Source organism: Mus musculus, chromosome 8 (genome assembly GCF_000001635.26).
Source record: "Mus musculus strain C57BL/6J chromosome 8, GRCm38.p6 C57BL/6J".
Lineage (NCBI taxonomy): Eukaryota > Metazoa > Chordata > Mammalia > Rodentia > Muridae > Mus > Mus musculus.
The window spans coordinates 88241872-88263588 of NC_000074.6; the positions used below are offsets into that span (position 1 = coordinate 88241872).

At 43.3% G+C, this 21717-nt stretch overlaps 1 protein-coding gene across 8 annotated transcripts in view; it reads left to right on the forward strand.

Moving 5' to 3' along the window:
* Positions 1 to 21443, forward strand: part of Tent4b (terminal nucleotidyltransferase 4B) — a 64102-nt gene extending 42659 nt beyond the window's left edge. For 2 of the 8 annotated variants that reach the window (NM_001164497.1, NM_001164498.1), the window contains exons 3-13: positions 1370 to 1493; positions 3727 to 3773; positions 4494 to 4614; positions 5638 to 5745; positions 7234 to 7362; positions 8769 to 8982; positions 10084 to 10210; positions 10311 to 10414; positions 10515 to 10702; positions 13238 to 13402; positions 15228 to 17851. In NM_001164497.1, the coding sequence (NP_001157969.1) occupies positions 1370 to 1493; positions 3727 to 3773; positions 4494 to 4614; positions 5638 to 5745; positions 7234 to 7362; positions 8769 to 8982; positions 10084 to 10210; positions 10311 to 10414; positions 10515 to 10702; positions 13238 to 13402; positions 15228 to 15404 (1504 nt within the window). In that variant the 3' untranslated portion in view covers positions 15405 to 17851. Of the gene's footprint in view, positions 1 to 1369; positions 1494 to 3726; positions 3774 to 4493; positions 4615 to 5637; positions 5746 to 7233; positions 7363 to 8768; positions 8983 to 10083; positions 10211 to 10310; positions 10415 to 10514; positions 10703 to 13237; positions 13403 to 15227; positions 17857 to 21062 lie in introns of those variants that run through there. The other 6 variants (XM_006530830.4, XM_006530832.3, XM_006530833.4 and 3 more) reach the window with 6 other exon arrangements.
* Positions 21444 to 21717: the final 274 nt, after the last annotated feature.

The window sequence follows — 21717 nt, forward strand, 5'->3', positions numbered from 1 at the left end:
GAAGTTGCAGCCAGTGAAAGTGAAAAAGAAAGGATTTTTCCCTTCTTCAAAACTAGTTTTGGTCTACTTGAGTTTCTGTCTTCCCACTCCATGGCCAGTGGATTTTCTAATTGCAGACACTCCCTCTAGGGTACCCCTGACTTCTTCACCTTCCAATCCTAGGGAGAGTTTAATGCGTGCTTCTCTTCAGTCTCTTTTCACTTCCTCTTTCCACGGTAACTCCCCAGGGTCTCAGGGACTTGGAAGCAAGGAGTGTCTTTGGTTCTGCCCAAGGCCCAGTTGTCTTGTTCCCAGCCAGCTGTCTGTGTGTACAGTGTTTCCGAGCTTCTGTCCTAGGTCTTCTGTGATGATGTGTTCTAGGCCTTGCTGCTCTGTCCATCTGATACGATCTTCTTAAATGCTCACATTGTAGTCTCTCCAACCCTCCCTTTTAATTTCCCCTTTTCTTTTCTTTCCCTTCCTTCTCTCTTTTGCTTTTTTTTCAAGACAGGGTTTCTCTGTATAGCCCTGGCTGTCCTGGAACTCACTCTGTAGACCAGGCTGGCCTCGAACTCAGAAATCCACTTGCCTCTGCCTCCCGAGTGCTGGGAATAAAGGTGTGTGCCACCAAGCCCGGCTCCCTCTCTTTCTCTCCCCTTCTCTTTTCATTGAACATACCAGGGCGCATGCTCTACCACCAAGCCACACCTTCAGCCTAGCCTGACCTTCTTAGCTTTGTCGTTATCCTGAGCCTGTATTCCCTTCCTGACGGGCCTGTCTACATGAGATGCTTTGGTTTCATGCCTTGCCCACTGTAGTCTCTGGAAGCCTGCAGCTTTCTCAGAGCCCTTCTCTGCCTGACATTCTTCTCAGGGCACTGCTGGGTCACTGACTAGCTTGTTCATTTGACAGTTAATTCATTAAGCAAGTGCCATACTGTTTTGCTCCTTGTGGCGAGGTGGGATAGTCAGGAAGCTCTGCTGCCTGGGCTCAGGGCCTGCCTTCCTGGTCTATGCCTGCAGAGTATGAGACCTGGCCTGTATGACTTTAAAAAGAAAAAGGAAGGCAAAAACTCACCTACAGCTTAGTAGAGGAACACACAAGGGATTTCTTACTTTCTTTTAATTAAATTCTGTATATTACCTCTTTAACTTGTATGATTATAATATTAAAATGAAGGCAAAAATTGCAAGTATAAATTCATCAGCTGAATTATAAGACTTTTTTTTACTATTTTTTTATTACGTATTTTCCTCAATTACATTTTCAATGCGATCCCAAAAGTCCCTCATACCCTCCCCCCGAATTATAAGACTTTTAAGATTATTCATGAAACTGACTTCATATTGGATCGGCCCGCCTCACATTTGCTTTCTGCTTTTTTCTTCAGTCTGCATGAAGAAATCAGTGATTTTTATGAGTACATGTCTCCCAGACCCGAGGAAGAGAAGATGCGGATGGAGGTAGTGAGCAGGATCGAGAGTGTGATTAAAGAGCTCTGGCCCAGTGCTGATGTGAGTACTTGTCCTGGACCTGGGCTTGAGGCAGAGCCTGCCCCAGACTGTCTCTCATAGAGACTCACTCACACTGTAAGTGCTTTGGTAGAGGTAGTCTACTTTATTTTGCAGCAGGGTCTTACGATGTCATACCCATGGCTAGCCCTGAACTCAAGCCTCCTTAAGCTTCCCAGACATGTGCCACACCCAGCTTTGGTCAAATCACATCTTAAAGGCAAACAGGGACCTGCAGCCTGTAGACTTTGGGGTTTGTTGATGACTTTCTTCCACTCAGATGCTTTACTCTAAACCTCTTCCTCTCAGTTCTGAGTAGCACCCAATAAAGTGGACAGAACTTAGGCTTATTAATGCAAGGAAAAGAGAGGTCCAGCCTCAGTACAGTAGTTAGTTGCTGGAAGGGATTTATCAAGGCTTCATCTTTGTTTTTACTCTAGCCCGTCAGTGTAAACATTGCAGTTGGCTTGTAGCTGACGGCATTTCTTTTGCTACTTGAAGTTGACTGTCTTGGGCAAATGCAGGCGAGTGTATGCCTCTCATTGCAAACCACTCTTTGTTCCCCGGGCCAACTTCTTTTGATTACTCAGTCAGTGAGCAGATTTGTTGCCTTAGTCTCCACTTTGTGTGTATCTCTTTTTTTTTTTTTTTTTTTTTTTAAGATTATTTATTTATTTATTTTATGTATGTGAGTACACAGTAGCCGTCTTCAGATACACCAGAAGAGGGCATCAGATCTCATTACAGATGGTTGTGAGCCACCATGTGGTTGCTGGGAATTGAACTCAGCACCTCTGGAAGAGCAGTCAGTGCTCTTAACCGCTGAGCCATCCCTCCAGCCCCGTGTGTATCTCTTATTATTGGCATTAATACTTAATTTTTTAGGGATTCTTTCAGGTCTGCTGTAGAATCCTCCCTGAGCAAAGAGTAACTGACTTTGTTGCATAGATTCCTTAGACCTTCCTGAAGTGATGTAAGGGAAGCCAGGGCCAGGTTTGTCCATTTGGCAAAAGAAAGAAGTTCAAATATAGGTAAAGAATAGAAGGGAAGGCACAGGTGCCCTTCACTGCACTGGGGCACAGCAGAGATGGCTCCGCCTGGCATGCCTCTGTAAGCACTGCTGACATCTAGTGGCTAGAAAGGGAAGCTGCTGGCAGTGCCATGACCTGCACAGACCCTATAGCAAGGGAGAACCTGCCCCAGGTTAAGATGCCTCCATCTTTCCGAAACCTTTCTGAGGTAGGCAATTGTATTCATACAAATAGAAGTGCAGAGATACGGCTAGGTTCCCGGAACTTTTTTTTTTTTTTTTTTTTTTTTTTTACCAGAATGGTTTAGCATTTTCCTGACTTGGCTTACAGACACATGTATAATTGCCTGGGTGCCTCTGTCCTCAGTGGACCAAGATTCTCAGTTGATAGCACATCAGGATCTTGTATAGACTGCTCCTGGTACTCTCTCGCACTGACCTACACATCAGCACATGGTCAGCAGCTAAATATTCTGAATTCATGAGAGAACTCCTGCAGAGAGGACAGAATTAAGGATTTGTGACATTCCTTATCTTGTAAAAGAATACTAACTAGCCTTTGAAACATAACTTGTGAAACTTCTGTATAATGTGTACACATGTATATTATTATATGTATATGTAGGCATGTGTGTAGAAGTCAGAGGACAGTTTTTTTTTCCCATTTTTTATTAGGTATTTAGCTCATTTACATTTCCAATGCTATACCAAAAGTCCCCCATAGCCACCCACCCCCACTCCCCTACCCACCCACTCCCCTTTTTTTGGCCCTGGCGTTCCCCTGTACTGGGGCATATAAAGTTTGCGTGTCTAATGGGCCTCTCTTTCCAGTGATGGCCGCCTAGGCCATCTTTTGATACATATGCAGCTAGAGTCAAGAGCTCCGGGGTACTGGTTAGTTCATAATGTTGTTCCACCTATAGGGTGAGGACAGTTTTTATAGTCAGGTTTTGTCTACCTCTATATGTGGTCTGGGCATCAGGCTTGCATAGCGAGCATCTTCAACTGCTGAGCCATCTCAATGGCCTCAACGTCTCTGATTTAGATTATAAGCCATGCTCTGAGTGAATGCCCGTGAGGCATGGTGTCCCTACTTTAGGAAAGCCTTGTATTTGGACCTGTCCATTCTAAAACACCAGTAGAGGACAAAAGGGACGTGCATTTCTCTGTAGGCACCTTAATGTGATTTTTCTTCCCTTGTTCTAGGTCCAGATATTTGGAAGTTTTAAAACTGGCCTGTATTTACCTACCAGGTTAGTATGTTGATGAAGTTTTGAAGGATTATTATTTTGAAGGGATTATTGTCCACTGGGGCTATTGAATATGTCTGAGTAGAAATGGGGCTTGTTTGTTTATTGTTTTTGAGATAGGGTCTCTGTGTAGTCTGGGCTGTCCTAAAGCTTGGTGAGAACAGTTGTCATAGGTGAGATATGGAAAAGGCACATAAATAATGAGATTGGAAGTAAATGCGTGTATTTACACACTGAGAGCCAGCATGATGCTCTGGCTTTATGCAGCTTAATAGTCAGGTCACATCTCATTGAGGCAGCACACGTGAAGTTTAATACCAGAAGGCTCTAGGAAAAACCAAACAAACCAAAAAACCATTCACTAATAGAATTTAATATGTTTGAGGTTTTGTTTCTGTCAGCATTATCTCATGTCCTGGGGCCTGAGATCTGTGAAATACCTGAGGGTATGAGGTTGCTAAAATTGACACTCCCTGCTTCTCCTCTCCTCTCCTCTCCTCTCCCCTCCTCTCCCCTCCCCTCCCCTCCCCTCCCCTCACCTCCCCTCCCCTCCCCTCCCCTCTCCTCTGCTTCCCTTCCAAAACTTACCATCAGCACACTGATGCTCTGAAGCAGAGAGGGAAAGGGATTCTTGTTACCCTAACTTAAAGTTGGTAAGCATAATTGTCAGCTACAATAGAGACCTGATTGATGCTTCTTGAAACCTCACACGTGTCCCTACAGTGACATCGATCTTGTGGTGTTTGGGAAGTGGGAGAACCTGCCTCTCTGGACCCTGGAAGAAGCCCTTCGGAAACACAAAGTCGCTGACGAGGATTCCGTGAAAGTTCTAGACAAAGCAACGGTAAGTTCTTAGCATTGTGTCTTTGTGAGCCTTATTACCTGCAGGAGAAACTTGGACTCTAATCTCGAATAGCACAGTTGGAATGTGACTCAGTGAATCATTTTTTGAATGTCACAGTGACTATGCATAAAGACTGTCATTGGAGAATCAAAGTAACTTGTCCAGGCTATACATTTCTTTAAGAATAATACCCAATTTTTCATGCGTAATGAAATATAAAAATAGATTACTAGCTGGGCATTGGTGGCGCAGGCCTGTAATCCCAGCACTTGGGAGGCAGAGGCAGGTGATCTTAGTTTGAGGCCAGCCTGGTCTACAGTGTGAGTTTGTTTCTGTTAAATAGCCCCTAGTTATAACAAAAGATATTGTTCTCTTATTTTGCACTTGAGATCTTGTCAAGGCCTTTTTTTTTTTTTTAATTAAAAAGGATATGTTTTTATTTTGTGTGTGTGTTTTGGGGCTACAGCAGAGGGCTTTGGATCCTCTAGAGCTGAGCTGCAAGCAGATTGAGCCACAATGTGGGTGCTAGGAATTGAACTTAAACTCACTAAGTGATGACTCTTAGCCATTGAGCCATCTCTATAGCCTCTGAAGTCATGCTTTCTATAGAGAAGTCCTGTCGCAAACAATGTTTTAAATAGAATATATTGTATTTTTATGAATTTATTGCTTTTTAGAATTTTTAGAATTTATTGCCTTCTATGAACTTTTTCATTTTACTTATGTGCGTGCACACACACCCCCCACGCTCCCCCTCCCCCCATGCCCTGTGTAGGTCTGTGCGTGAGAGGACAGTATGGTGCAGTTTCTCCACTCTGAGCTGGAGGTCCAGCTCAGGTTATCAAGCTTGGCAGCAGACGCCTTTGCCCGCTGTGTTGGCTGGTGCCTGGTCCTCAGAGCACTTCATGGTTTTGTGGTCTCGTGAGAAGTGTAGAGGTCACAGGTCTAGCTAGTAACCTTGTGTCCTGATTCTGCCACTTACTTTGGGAGACTATTTTAAACTTTTATGTCTTCTTTTTCTAGGTTCCTATTATTAAATTAACAGATTCTTTTACTGAAGTGAAAGTTGATATCAGCTTTAATGTCCAGAATGGCGTGAGAGCAGCAGACCTCATTAAAGATTTTACTAAGGTCAGATACAGTCTATATTGTGAAGCTATTAAGTTTGTCTCGAGCGACTGCTGTGCTGTGCTGTCTTCTGCCCAGCTTATGTATGCGTGCGGCTGACACATGACTGCATTTCGTGTGCTTCCTGTGGACGGGTTTCTGAAAGGTTGTGGACACTTGTGAAGACCACTCTGTTCCTTAGGCTGAGTGGCATGGGAGCTGAGATTGTACAACAAGCTGACTCTGGCCAGTTTTTAATCTCCAAGTTTAGATTAGAATCTTTCCCAGGGAGCCTTTTTTTTTAATCCCAAATTCTCTGTCAGGAGATACTTGCTACTTTATCTTGAGGTAATGTTAGTTTATTTCAATTGGTTTCAAAATAAAGAAGTTGCCAGCATTATATATACTCAGAACATTTTACAGCCCCAGACCTGAAAGCATTCTGTCCAATGCAGTCACCTTTCTTAAGCAGTTCTCCAGTTTCTAGACATTTCAGTTTTTGTATTTTGGTGTTTTTAGTTTTTCAAACAGGATTTCTTATGTAGCCCTGGCTGTCCTGGAACTAACTCTGTAGACCAGGATGGCCTTGAACTCACAGAGATCCTCCTGCCTCTGCCTCCCACATGCTGGGATTAAAGGCATGCTCCACCACTGCCCTGCTTTTTGCTTGTTATTTTGAGGCAGAGTCTCACTATGTGGTTGGCCTCAAGCTTTTAATCTTTCTAGCACAGTATCTGGGATTGCTGGGATCATAGTTGTGTCCTACTGCGGCTTCTGCCTGCTGTACCTTGCTTCCTTTTTCCTATCAGGCATGAAAGAATATAGAAGATAGAAAGAAAAAGAAAAATATCTCTTTTGCAGGGGCTATGTATATGTGTATAGCTTTTCATAAAAAGAAACTAAACGTTCCAAATTGTTTGCTTACTAACAAACAATAGAAGATGACATGAAAAGCCATGGCCATCCTCTGTAGCGGACCTTGTGTTCTGTGCCTGGAGCGTTAACAGTTCTGGAGGGTTATATCTGTCAGCTCTAAGAGCCCTGCTCATCTTCTGTAAAGCAGGAAGTGATCTGGGTGGTGACCTGTCCACTGGGTGACAGCGGGCAAGACTGTGTGTGCTCGGGCAGCTGCAGAATGGAATAGGGGACCTTGCTGTACAGCAGAAGGCCACACACAAATGATTTCTTGACTTTCTTACTGGATTAGTGCCTTAAATGTTGAGGTGCTTTGGCCTTTGTGCTATTTCTGTTGTCTGTTTTAAGAGACCTTTCTGTGATCATAATAATATGGTTAGATAGTTAGTATGTCTGTTCAGACAGCATGTGGCCGCCATTATTTACGTCACCATGAGGAGAAAGCCTTTTATTACTTAGAAGGGTGACTTTGAAATTGAATATATTACATATATCTACCAAATTTTGTATTATAAGGACCAATTTATGCCCCTGGTGATGCTTTGGGCTATTAAAATATAGGAATTCATTGAAAATGTAATTTCATTTCTCTTTCAGAAATATCCTGTATTGCCATACTTGGTTTTAGTATTGAAACAGTTCTTATTACAGAGGGACCTTAATGAAGTATTTACAGGTGGAATTGGTTCTTATAGTCTCTTTTTAATGGCAGTCAGTTTCCTTCAGGTAAGTTGTGTGGGTGTGCTATATCAGTGTGCACTGGAAAAAAGATAAACTACTTGCAGAGACATTTGGGGAGAAAATTTAAATCAGGAATTTTTACAGTACTTCTCCTTTAAACTGGGTACCTTTTATATAGTTTAGCAAATTAGTATTTAAACATTCCTAGGAGAGAGATTGAGACTTTACTAGGTATGTTAACATGTAATGTTTGGCCTGGTTTCTGTAAATGTGAATGCAATAACAGCCAAAACACAGGGCTGTCTGGAGCTCACTGGTCAGTCATCAAGCTCTGGGTTCAGTAAAAGACCTTATTTCAGATGGAAAGTGATTATGGAAGACAGCTGATGTCAGCAGCAGACCTTTGGCTCCTGCATGCCTCTCTACTTACACTTAGACATTCATTTGTACATACAAGTACACATACCACTTGAACATACACACACACACAGCAGCAGTGCGCGCGCACACACACACACACACACACACAGCAGCAGCATTTGTACATACAAGTACACATACCACTTGAACATACACACACACACACACAGCAGCAGCAGCAGCAGCACACAGAGGGACTGGGAAATGGCTCAGTCAGTAAAGTACTTGCCATTGCAAGCATGAGAATCTGAGTGTAGATCGCTAAAGCCCACTAACAAGCTGGACACAGCAGCAGGTGCTTATAGTCCCAGCACTGGAGAGGGAGAGACAAGAGGATCCCTGGGGCTAGCTGGCCCACCAGTCTAGCCCACTGGGTTCAGTACTTCAGTGACAGACACTCTTTCACTTGCCTATCATGCATAAAGTCTAGGTTCCATTCCTTAGCACCGTTATCTGAAAAACAACAAGTATGGTGGCCAGATGTGGCAGGTAGATCTCCATGAGTTCAAGGCCAGCCTGGTCTACACAGTGAATGCCAGGACAGCCAGAACTACATAGTGAGACCCTGTGTTGATAAACCTAAATATATATATTATAATATATTGTGGGCAGTGACTTAGGAAGACACCTCTCATCAACTGCTGTCTTTGATATACATGTACACACACACACACCAGAAATAAGAGTACATTTAAAGCAGTTACCCATGGAAGCTCAGCTATAACTGACACATGTTCTTTGGATAAGAGCTTTAGTTTTGCCTGTTTGGCAGTGGTTGCCAGTAACCAGACTGCTAAGTGAGATGAATTCCCTGATGTGGCTCACACTCAGCCTTACCTACCTGGTCTATACCCATGGTGCATTGCATGAGCTTTGTAGCATAGCTGTCAACTGGTCCAAGATGATGATGATGATGATGATGATGATGATAGCGAGTGCTCGTAGAAGTTGGGATCTCACTTATACCCCCTCCTTCATAACAGAGAAAATCCAAAATAATTTCTTCCTTTTTTTTTTTTTTTCTGTTTTAGTTACATCCCAGGGAAGATGCTTGCATCCCCAATACAAACTATGGTGTTCTCTTAATAGAGTTTTTTGAATTATATGGACGGCACTTCAATTACTTAAAGACTGGCATCCGGATAAAGGATGGTGGTTCCTATGTGGCCAAAGATGAAGTACAGAAAAATATGCTTGATGGCTACCGGCCGTCAATGCTTTATATCGAAGATCCTTTACAACCAGGTACTGCGATTCGGTGTCTGTAGGCTTCAGAGGGGCGTCACAGTCCACCCATGCTTTACTCTGTTCAGATGAAAATGCTTATTTCTAAGTAGCACTTGTTCAGAATATTCTTATCATACTAAAAGAGACACATACTCCAGAAAAACCACCTGCTAGACTTGCACATAAGTTGAGGTAGTGTCCATTTGACTTTCAAAGCCAAGCAGAGAGGAATTCACTGTGGGGTGGGTTTGCAGCCATCTCTCCTCCTGTGGGCTGCCATTTCCAGCTAGTTGTCAGCAGGGCTTTAGTGAGGTAAGATGGGGGCTGGAGAGATGGCTCAGCCGTTAAGAGCACTGAATGCTCTTCCAGGGGTCCTGAGTTCAATACCCAGCAACCACGTGGTGGCTCACAACCATCTGTAATGGGATCTGATGCCCTCTTCTGGTGTGTCTGAAGACAGTGGCAGTGGGCAGTGTACTCACATACATAAAATAAGTAAATCTTTAAAAAAAAAGAAAGAAAGAAAGAAAGAAAGAAAGAAAGAAAGAAAGAAAGAAAGAAAGAAAGAAAGAAAAGAAAAGAAAAGAAAAGAAAGAAAGGAGGAAAGGTGGAAGTCCTCAGACAGCAGGGAGCATGGGCAGAAAAGCTCCAGGAGACCGCTCTTACTCATGTTCTGACTGCTGCTTTCTTTTTGTGTGCCCTCTCTGTATGGCTCTAGCTTTGGGAGTGGCTTGAGAGTGAACGGAGTGCAAGTTTCTGCCTCACTTTCACAACGTTAAATGTATTTGCTTATGATGTGCAGATGTATGTTCATAGCTAATTCAGACAAAGACCAGGCAGCACCCTTCCTTCCTTACTGTTTTCAATGTAGCTTGGCTTTATTCCGAGGAGAAAATAGCCAGCTGTTTGTTTGTATGTGATAGGAGAATCCTTGCTGGGCTAAAGTTGTATGCAGGCAGTGGGTGGGTGTACCATAGCAAAGCACTGTGCAGGTCTTCCAAGGCTGACAGCCCACTCATGAGCAGCTGTCACCCTTGTTCCTGGGCAAGGGCTCATCAGCCTTTATTCATAATAACCAGCAGCCAGGTTTACTTGTCTTCGTATCCATTTCTTTTAAAGGTAATGATGTTGGAAGGAGTTCCTATGGGGCCATGCAGGTGAAACAGGCCTTTGATTATGCCTATGTGGTATTGAGTCATGCAGTGTCACCGATTGCAAAGTACTATCCCAACAATGAAACAGAGAGGTAAAAGTCTAGCCCAGGCCAGCCTGTGTGTTGAGAGTGGTTGGTACTTCTTATCTTCAACTTAATGTACACCTCTTTTGTTTTTTTTTAACCTGTGCAGCATATTAGGTAGAATAATTAGAGTGACGGATGAAGTTGCCACGTATAGAGATTGGATATCAAAACAGTGGGGCTTGCAGAATAGGCCCGAGCCATCATGCAACGGTAAGACCTCCTTGATGGTGGACTGGGTCTTAGAGGCTTTTTCTATGTTTTGTGTATTTAATGGGAAGAAACGTTTTCCAATCTTTTGCCACTTTTTCAGGAAATGGTGTTACCTTGATAGTAGATACTCAGCAGTTAGATAAGTGTAATAATAATCTGTCTGAAGAAAAGGAAGCCCTTGGAAAATGTAGAAGTAACGCCTCGGAACCTCTTAGTAAACACTCTTCAAACTCTTCATCAGGTCCAGTGTCCTCCTCCTCTGCCACGCAGTCCAGCTCTAGTGACGTCGTAAGTATGACACATGCTGCCCCAGCCTGCTCTTTGGAGGGCCCTCACAGGCACCAGGGATATTTCCAATACCTTTCATTCTTGTACTTTTTCCCTAACATTTTTTTTTAAAGAAATTTGAAAATCTAGTGAAGGTAGAACCCGTCAGTGGCTGTAGCATTCCATACTCCATTAGCATTGACCTGCTTATTATATTCCTGACACTCTGTCCCGTAGGCAGCTCCTCTTCCTCTTTGATCTGCTTCAAAGATGGCAGATGTCACACTTCACCCCAGCCTCCATAGCATGCATCCTGGATTTAGATGGCTTGCTTATTCTTTATTCCTCACTAAGTTTTATGACCATGCTCAGGTCACTCAGAGCTCTAGTAAGAGAATGTCCTCTCACTAACCCACAGTCCCCAGTCTCGCCTCCAGAGGGCATCCTTGTCCTTGTAAAGGATTTTCTACATCACATATTGGTTTTCCATGTCGGGGTTCCTAGAGCTTTGATCTCATGCTATAGAATATTATTTGTAAAGCAGCTTTCACTTTCTTTTTTTTTTTTCTTTTTTTCTTTTTTGTTTGTTTGTTTTTTTGTTGTTGTTATTGTTGTTGTTTTCGAGACAGGGTTTCTCTTTATAACCCTGGCTGTCCTGGAACTCACTTTGTAGACCAGGCTGGCCTCGAACTCAGAAATCCGCCTGCCCCTGCCTCCCAAGTGCTGGGATTAAAGGCGTGCACCACCACCGCCTGGCTGCTTTTACTTTCTTAAGCTTTTTTTTTTCTTTACTTGTTTTTGAGATCCCTAATTGAAATTGTTAATTGATAAAACTTGCATTTAATAAAAGTATAATTCAGGGTTCCCAGCAATGATATCAGGCAGCTCTCAACTGCCTGTATGTAACTCTAGGAGTGTGTGTGTGTGTGTGTGTGTGTGTGTGTGTGTGTGTGTGTTTGTGTTTGTGTTTTCTGGAACTCACTATGTAGACTAAGCTGGCCTCAAACTCAGATTCAACTGCTTCTGTCTCCCAAGTTCTAGGATTAAAGGCTCAGTTTTGAGTTTCTAATGTATTCAGTATTACACAGCTACTTTCACTCTTAATTTAAGGATGTTTCCAGCTAGGCATGGTGGCACATGCCTTCAGTCCTGGCACTCGGGAGGCAGAGGGAGACAGTCCTCCACCAGGGCCATATAGAGAGATGGTGTCTCAATCCCCCTGCCTTCCCCCCAATATCCATGTTATTTAGTAACCTCTCCCAGCTCCCCTTTCCCATAACCTTTGGTCTACTTCCTGTCTCTATCATGATGAATAACATCTCACATTAAATTTTCGTTGTAAAAAATTTGAGTCTACTTAATTAAAGTTTAAGGTAGATTTGTCTTTCCTTTGAATTTTGACTTTAATATGTGATTGCAAAATGTCCTATTAGGGTCATGGAGGTACTAGCATGTGCCCTGGGTTTAGTCCTCTGCACTGCATAAATCAGGCTTGGTAGTACATATCTATAATCCCAATAATAGGGAGGGTGGAAGCAGGAGACTCAGGAGCAGGAGTTAAAGACATGCTCTGTTGCAGAGTGAGTTGGAGCCCAGCCTGCATTAAATGAGACTGTGTCTCAAAGAAAAAGGAAGAAAGAAAGAACCAATTTTCCACATAGCAATATGATGGCATATTGTTATGGAGTCATAAATACTGATATACTGGATCCTTGTGTCTGGGTTCTGGAGTGGTGCTTTGGAAGGTGGAATGAATGCTAAGCTAGATGTCCCTGTAGAGACTGCCTTGAAAAGAAGAATTTAGCTATGCCGCTGACGTGTCAGGCAGTGTACCAACATAAAGCAGCCAAGAGAGCAGATGGAGCTTAGAACAAGCATCCCTGTCCTAGACACTCAGTTGTGCCACTTGAACCTGCCATCTTGCAATAAGGTCCCTCCCTCTTTATGGTGATCTTCCATTGTTTATATGACTTGCTATTTTAAAAAGTTCACATCAACTGGAACTCACAATGATTGACATTCACAACTGATTTAAAAATCAGCTAGATGTGGTCAGTGACTTGGCAATAACTAGAAGCATACAGTAGAATAGATCACCTCACATGTCTGCAGAAGGGGCTGGGAAATGACTCAATGGGGTAGAGGTGCAAGCTGTGCAAGCAAAAGGACCTGAGTGTGAACACCCCATGTCCTCTGACTTGAGTGTGAATACCCTGTGTCCCCTGACCTGAGTGTGACCCGAATCCCTTTGAAACAGTCATGACTGTGTTTGCCTGCAGCTGTACTGTTGGGAGCAGAAGCTCTCATTCAGTGAGGGACCCTGTCTCAGAAAATAAAGTGGAGGGGTAGAGGAAGACAGAAGCTGTTGTCTGGTCTCTGACTGCATGCTTTGGATGCGCACACACACCTTCCTTCACACAGCATTTGAAGTAAAGCCTCCTCAGGTCCCAGATGTGTCTGTTTAGACTAGAAAGTACTTAGCCGAAATTGTTGCCCCTCTGAGTTCTGAATATGAAAATTACTAATATATTGCTTTACCCATGTGACTTGTGTTAGGATTCTGATGCAACGCCATGCAAAACCCCCAAACAGCTGCTCTGCCGTCCACCCACTGTCACCCGGGTAGGCTCACAGGATGTCTCCTTGGAGGTCTCTCAGGCAGTTGGGAAAATGCAGAGCACTCAAACCACTAACACACCCAACAACGCCAACAAATCACAGGTGGGTAGAATCTGTGCTTGTTACTCTTAGCGTTCAGTTTTAGATAGTTAGAAGTTCTTTTTTCGCTTCTAATTTTAAAATGTGTATTTATTAAAGCATTTATAACAAGTATGAATAGCCTATCCTTATTTACTAGAGTTGATAAAAATGTCCACGGCATTTGTTGCTTCTTTCCATGTTTATAAGCTCCATCAAACCCACACATTCTCACGCCTCTACTAAACACTAATATTTCACAGGGGTAAATTTTTTCAGTACTTTCTAAAGTATTGAGAAAATACATTATTTTGTTGTACTTACTGTTGTTGGACAGATCAGATAACAGTTGTGTTTTTATAGATTGAAAATCACATAAAATTATCCAATTAGAATTAAATTTCAATTCTTGTCTCATACTATTATTGGAAGAATAAATAATGAAACACAGCCTGAGAAAGCAGAAGTCATAAAGTGGCAGCATGGATAGTGTCCCGTTGACTAGCACGGGCTCAGGTGTGTTCCTTCCTGTTCTCAGCAGTGGGAAGTGTGGCCTTGAAAAGCCCATCTGGCCCCTCTGTTTTTCTCATCTGCTAGACAGACTTAATTATGTACCTCCCTTTTCTATAAAATGATGACAAGAATAGTCTACCTTCAAATTTATAGTGAATACTATGTTAATAATTATAGAAATGCTTAGAACAATTAGAAAATGTTGAGCATATATTAAGCATCATATAGTTAGAATTTCTTACATGTGCACAGTTGCTACACATAAAGAACTCTCTTAGTTAAAGAATGAACTGTTTTGTCAAACCAGATGTCCTGAAGCTCCTTTTAAGATAGGGTTGTAACATAGTAACATAGATCTTAGTGCTAGCCAAGCCCATTGAGCATTGGGGCTGAGGATGTAGCTGAGTGTAGAGCAGGCTGATGAGTGGTCTCCGTGGCTGTGCTTGAGGTGCACTGGCATGGAATGTCTGCAGCATCCCTAGAAACAGCTAGTTCTTTGTTCTTATTTGATACTTGTTGCTGAGGACAATTACCAGGTACCTGGGAGACAGGTTCAGTTGATTAACATCAGCTTTGACTTACTTAAGTATTTTTAGTTGCCAAATAGTATTACTAATTTGCCATGAATAACTAATCAGGCAAGAGAAGAAGCTTTTGATACTGATCTGTGGTAAAAATTTTCTTTCCCATCCTCAGATGTAGCAGGTTCCATAGGAAAAGGTCTGTCTTCTTGGAAGTTGTGATTTGATTCTCCCGGTTCACTGTACCTCCACAGTCTTAGCATGGGCACCAAATGCAGGTGCAGGGAGGGGCAGGACTAACCAGAGACTGGTGCCAGTAGGCACCACAAGAGCTGTCACTGGGAACAGGAAAGAAACACCTAAACTGTTTAGGTCTCTTGACCTCCTCCGGTAGTGCACACAACATGATAAGGAGGAGGTAAGGTAGACCTCCTCCTTATCATGTTGTGTGAGCAGTAGGATCCTTGAGGAAGCTTTCATGTTGTACACATGCTGTCAGGAAGGGGAGCTATAGAGTTCACCCCTGTTAGTCCTCGTTTTCTAGCCTCTAGAACAGTGTGTGATAGCTGGGTGTGATGGCACACCCCTTTAATCCCAGCACTTGGGAGGGGAGGTAGGCGGATCTCTGAGTGTTTGAGGCCAGCTTGAACTGCATAGGAAGGAAGGGCCAGACTGGCCAGAGTGACAGTGTGGGAGTTGTCAGTGGGGGACCATGTTAAGTGCGCGCCTGCCCCTTTCTAGTCTGGGAGCGGCCCTGCATGCGGTTTGCCAGGGGGCAGCTCTGCTCCGATTCTCACTGCTTTCTTCTTCTGCAGCATGGATCAGCAAGGCTCTTCCGTTCTTCCAGCAAAGGCTTCCAAGGTACAGCTCAAACCAGCCATGGGGCCTTGATGACAAGCAAACAGCATCAAGGCAAATCCAATACTCAGTATTACCATGGCAAAAAGAGGAGACACAAGAGGGACGCGCCCCTCTCAGAGCTTTGTAGATAGTCGGCGCTCTGCGACAGACTGTCTTCTGTGTGCAATGATCTCGTGCTCAGGACAGTTGCACAGGGACTCCTGGGACGGCAGGAGCCTCACACTGTTCAGACGTTGATTTAGCAACTGCGTTTTTTCCCAGCTCGCCACGGAATGGATCATGAAGACTGACAACTGCAAAAACAAAAAGCAAGCAAAAAAAAGGGGGAAAGGCTGCTTATGTGATAAGTCATGTGCTACAACAGGGTCATTTTAAGATTTAAAGCTTGAATGTAAAATAAATATATTTCTCATTGGCTTTATGCAGAGTTATAGGGGCTAGTGCTCAGTGTGGGTAGCTGACAGGAAGAGAGCAGTGTCAAGGAGATGGGTGGGCAGGTCAGCAGGAGCATCTCATGGGAAGTCAGACTCCGAGGGAAAGGAGTTTGTGCATGGTTTTTTTTAAAAAATAATTTTGCATATATTTGCCATTTTATTGTGTGTATATATAGAAGACCATATAGGAAATTGATATTTGTAATAGTGGATTTGTTAATACTTTTTACATAACATTACTATTTGAATTGTAAACAGATTTTTTTCTCAGGATTAGTTTGAAGAATAATTGAGTTGTCACTCTTAACACATGCAGGGAAGTGATTAGCTCTGGTCCTGTCTGTTTTCTTCAGCATTGAAATGACTTCATAGAACCCTTGTGACCTGCTTCAAAATTCTTTCCTCTCTAAGCAAAAGGTTTATGGTGGCAAATGATGTTTATTTTATTTTGTAAAAAAGAGAAAAATGTACTGTGTACTTGTGTATACACTGAACAACCTCTAGCTGTCTCTCCGAATGAACACACCTGCTCTGGATCCAGTGCTGTTGTCTTCCTGGGCACTGGGCCGTAGCAGGCCTTGTGTGTGTTTCCTAGCAGTCTTTTCTTCCCCTCCCTCCTCTTCTTCCTCAAAGGAAACGAAAGGCCTCCCTGGGCCTGGGCTGTTCCTGTCACAGTGTGGCTGACCTCTAGCTCCACAGCCCTTGTTAGCTCGCATGCTGGTTCCTCTGACCCTGCGTTCCATGTGCTTGTGGCGTCCTCTCATTCTTTCTAGGTTCCTGCTTACTGCTGTGGGAGAGAGTAACTGTAAACAGCTTTAATGAAATCATACTTATAAAAACTATTTTCTTATACTCCACTTTATGCTTTTGGTATTGTCGATCTTTAAAAATTAAATGGTCTTTGATAATGGATCGATTTTTGTATTGCCTTATTAAGACCAAATACTTCTTGTCATCCCATTCTTTATCCTCTCCTTTAATGGAATTGCTGTCTTTAATTAAAACTTTGTAAACACTGGCTTGTTTTAATCATCCTGTAACTTAGGCTGTGGTCAGCTACAAGCGCAGATGTGTAATCCTGTTACTCATTGCCAGCTGAGTCTTGAGACTCGGGTGGGGTACTTAACACAATGCATCGTACACGCTCTGCTCGCTCGCTCGTCAGCAGAGTGGTCTTGGAGGTGAAAGCCCTCGTGTCTAGCATCAGTGTGTGTGTGTGACTCTGTTCAGTACGGCCGTTTCCGAGATGGGATTCTTTTATATGTGTATGTGTGAAGTACTGTTGGCATTTAGGCATTTCTTTTCTATACACTTAGGAAATACTGAAGACCAATCAGACCATTAATGGACACTTAGTGCAACTTTTTATAATGAGAATAATGCTATAAAGTAAGACCAAAACCGGTGTCATCACTGAAATTAACAATTTTCAATATGTTCATATTTTAATTTACAATGGGAAAAAATGTGTTCCACAACTGGAAACTCACAGTACTGTGTAAACTGTGTAAGATTTTAAATGTGATGTTATTTTGACTGTTCTCAATTTTAGAGTCACATTTTATTCTGATCAGAATTTTTATCAAGATGTTGAAGTTTTGTTGTTTTGAAACTAGTTTGTCATAACATATTGTGCATAATCACAGTATTTATTTTGTAGGGCTTGTGGATGTGTAGACTTATGTTTACTGCTAAGGGAACAATTATTTATAAAAAAAATATTAAATCCAGTATTAGCTGCCTATTTCAGACACTTAACACCTGCAGAGATCTGTGTTACATTTACCACACTGAAGTTTTTTTAAAGAATCACCCTCATTGTTGAAAGTAAATGTACTCTTAGGTGGGTTATTAGTGTCCAATAAGCATGTGATTATATTAAGGTGGTGGTAGCGGGAAGATAATCTTGATTCCATTGGGAATCTTAGGTTTTCGTAAATTTATTGGGAAAATAGTTTTTCCTGTACTGCTGATGTTTCTTTTTGGTAAACAGTATCTTTCTAAAAGAAAAAGCATGAAGGAGAATTGAGGTGTGTATACATTTCCCCAGATGACCAGCATTGTATTCGTGAATACTGTGTATCTGGAATGAGCAGTGTGCAAGCTGTTCATTTTTCAATCTGAAGTAAAATACTTTCAAGAACTTTTAGTTTGCCTGCTCATTTGTTCTGTACATTGTATCTTTTGTATCTGACTCCCATCTGTCTTGAATTTCAATACTTTGGGTGAAGATTTTTGTAGCTGTCTTTGAAACGTATCTTAACCATTCTGGTTGGTCCTTTGGTACCCATGGATCTCTGGTATTCATGGGTATTCATAGAGGGGAGTTTGTTTATAAACATTGCCTCCTTGTGGTGATGTTTATCTGGTGGTCACACTTGTGTATCTGCCCTAAGGAGCAATTAACTACTACTATGTAGCCGCAGTGCTGGCAGCCTGGAGAGGGAGCCACAGGAAGGAACCTCCATCTGAAAGAAAGTTTCTCTTTGCTGGAGTTACAGTGTGCCCTGGATGGTCGTCCCTACTCTTCAGCTGCTTTTGTTTGAGGATTCTACACTTAGTTTTCAAGTCTATCATTCTATAGAATCTTCAACTTTTAAAATCATTTTTAGGAGATTACTTGTATATGTGAGTATCTGCATGGCTTTATGTGCACCCTATATATGTGCAGAAGCCCAGAGAGACCAAAAGAACATGGTGAATGCCCTGGAGTTAGAGTGGCAGCTGTTTGTACCACCTTGTGGGTGCTAGGAGCTGAGCATGGTTTCCTTAGTAGAGCAGCCAGCACTCTTGAATGCTGGGTTATTACTGCAGCCCTAGGTTTTTGGCCTTCATGTATGCCCTCTCCGGTCTTCAGGCAGCTGACCACATTATATATTTGTCCCGTTTGGAGAACATTTTAGTTTGGATTACATTGGGAGCCTCTCTCACAGTTAGGTTGTTGAATTTTCCCGGATATTCATGTATAATGCTCATGGATCATAGGAAGGTGATGTCTCTCTGTGGGTGGAGTTAGGGTTTGTCTACTGGGAGGATGTTAGGACAGGCTGTTGTCCAGCTGGCCTCAAACTTGAGGTCATCTTGCCCCACCCTCCCCAGTGCCAGCACTAACTGTGCCCTGCTTGTGAAGGGCGTCTGCAATGGTGTCTTGCTTCGGAATCTTCAGTCACCTGTGTTCTTCTCATCCCCTCCTGCGGCAGTGAGTATGTATGGTGTACAGTGGCCCCTGGGTTAGTGCTTGAAAGGCAAGAGAGTCAGAAAGAAAAGGTGAAAATGGGCACTGTGGAATCCTGATGCCGTGGCCTGTCCTGTGCTTGTTTGAGTGACCTTCCTGATAACCAGGGAGAGGCTCAAAGAATGTTCTCTGGAAGTTACCACCGTGATGAGTCCTGCGTTCTTTTTTTGCAGTCCCAGAGTTTGGCTGGTGAGCAGTTAAGAACTGCTCTGTTCCCTTCATCCTATTTGCTTGAGGTTTTGTATTGCCCAGAAACAAAGAATATTCACAGAGAATTGGCTCTAATACAATTAACTTTAAGAAGTAATTGTTAAGCTATTAGATAAACCCAGTTATCGTTGATAGATGCTGAAATGTTACTTGGCAATCTCCAAGCCCATGAAACAGTTGTTGAGGCGAGCTCATCTGTGGGTCTCTAGCCCTAGCTGTTCTGGGACTCAGAGATCCACCTGCCTCTCCTTCCCACGTGCTAGGTAAAAGGGCGAGCTACAATATCTGGCTTGAAACCATCTTAATGAGAAAGCAGCATCCGCCGGAAGCAGTTAGTGAGCCAAGGCTTGTGTCAGGGTTGCTCTTTAAGCTCGGCCTGTTACAGTTGTAATTTCTATGAGGTAGCAGTTCATCTAGTGGGGTGCTGAGAAGGTGCGGGGCGCCTGGGAACAGGGCTCCTTAAGAGTATTGTCATTTTGTCTCTTCGGAACTTCAAGAGCTCCAGAGTGATTTCCTGCTCCTGTATCAAATTGCCTGTAGGTAGAATAAGTGGAAAAGAGCCCTCTCAGTATTTCACATAGCTCAGACCTGGGAGCTTCTCTGTGGAAGTCAGCTTTAAGACAGTCTGGTCAAGCCGGGCGGTGGTGGTACACGCCTTTAATCCCAGCACTCGGGAGGCAGAGACAGGCGGATTTCTGAGTTCGAGGCCAGCCTGGTCTACAAAGTGAGTTCCAGAACAGCCAGGGCTATACAGAGAAACCCTGTCTCGAAACGCCAAAAAAAAAAAAAAGACAGTCTGGTCAGTTAACCGATTGCTTAGTTTACTCTAATCAGAGGCTTGTTTTGAGTAAGTATTTGACCTACTAAAGGTTTGCCCTTAATCCCTGGTCCAAAAGAGGCAACCGAGAGAGGGGCAGCAGAGGGGGCCTCAGCTGGCTGTCCTGGGAGTGTGAGGCCTAAGAATGTCCTCAACTTTGTGGGGATGGAACAAGAAATCATGTATTGTAGTGAATCTGTTTGATAGTTTTACATTTCAATTGGGTTCTTTTTTTTCTTTTTTTAAATAGGGAAATGGGTTTATCTGTAGTCTGAGCCAGACTGACATTCCTGTCCCTTGTCACTCCCTCAGCTGTGTGTTCCTGCAGCGTCCCTGATGGAGAGGGCCTCTGTTACGGAGTCTCGAGGAACTTTACATTAAAAGTGCTTTGGGGATGGTGGGGCTCAGAGTGGCTGTTCCTGGGTTGGGGTGGGAGCTTGGAGAAGCACTACAGCCAGTACCCATTGGGGTGTGGAGCTCGCCTCAGTACCCAGACTTGAGTCATCATTCTCATTCTTGGACTGGAGCGCAAACTCATTTTCCTCTTTCCCTGGGTTCCATGCCATTTACAGCTGTACAGTTTAGCCTCTTAGATTTTCACTATGAAACTTGGTCGCTAGGTTTAGTCTCTGGCTTTGTTTGTTTGTTTGTTTGTTTGTTTTCGAGACAGGGTTTCTCTGTGTAGCCCTGGCTGTCCTGGCACTCACTTTGTAGACCAGGCTGGCCTCGAACTCAGAAATCCGCCTGCCTCTGCCTCCCAAGTGCTGGGATTAAAGGCATGCGCCACCACGGCCGGCTCTAGTCTCTGGCTTTTAAGATTCCCTGTTACATTACACTGAGGTTTCCAAATCTTTGAAAGTTCAGCAATCCTGTGACTCTCCACACTTCGCATTGCTAGGGAGCGCTGCTGCTTCCATGTGTATCGTTAAAGGGGGGAAGGAACAGTAGCGACCGGTGCTGGTTTTGGACACAGTGGGGAAGACCACTGAGGTCAACACTCCTCTCTGGTAGCACATCCTATAGACTTGCTTATAAGTCGGGCGACGTCCACTTGCTTGTGTCTAACCAGCTCTCTGTTTATTTTCTTTGATAGCATTGCCTTCAGTGTTAAGCAACGCAGACGCTCATGAGGTGCTGGAGGTCTGAGCCCTCAACTCTCCAGTCTTGTCTAGTTTCCGCTGCAGAGGCACTAAAGGAATTTACCAGAAAGAGATTTGATACAAATGGTTTATGAAATCTCGACATTTCCTGAGGCCATGTGACTAGCCACCAGTGACGAAAACAGTGAATTTCACACCCGGAAGCTTTTTTTTTTTTTTTTTTTTTTTTTTAAGCTCACAGTGTCTTCAAAGATGTCAGTTGTTTGCCTTGAAAGTTTATAAATTGCTCTTCTATGCACACACACCCCATCCCACGGGGCTCATTATTCACAGTCTGCAGTTCAATAAAGGCTTTGTGCTTTCATTTATCTTAAGAACTGTGGGTATGAGCTTTGTAAAACCGGAATAGCTACTTAAAGAAAACTTCTAAATACGGCAGCATTTAGACAGTGGACATTTCCTTGCTGCTGACGGCAAAACTCCTTTGTTCTTAACAAATGCTGCCAGGGGGAGACATTCCACCACACCCAGGACGAAGCTGGAAACCTTTGGGTATTTGTAGTAGTGGCCCAGCTCTTTGGTTGGGTTGGGTTGGTTTTGGTTGGTTGGTTTGAGATAGGAACTCATGTAGCCCTAACTGATTAAGAA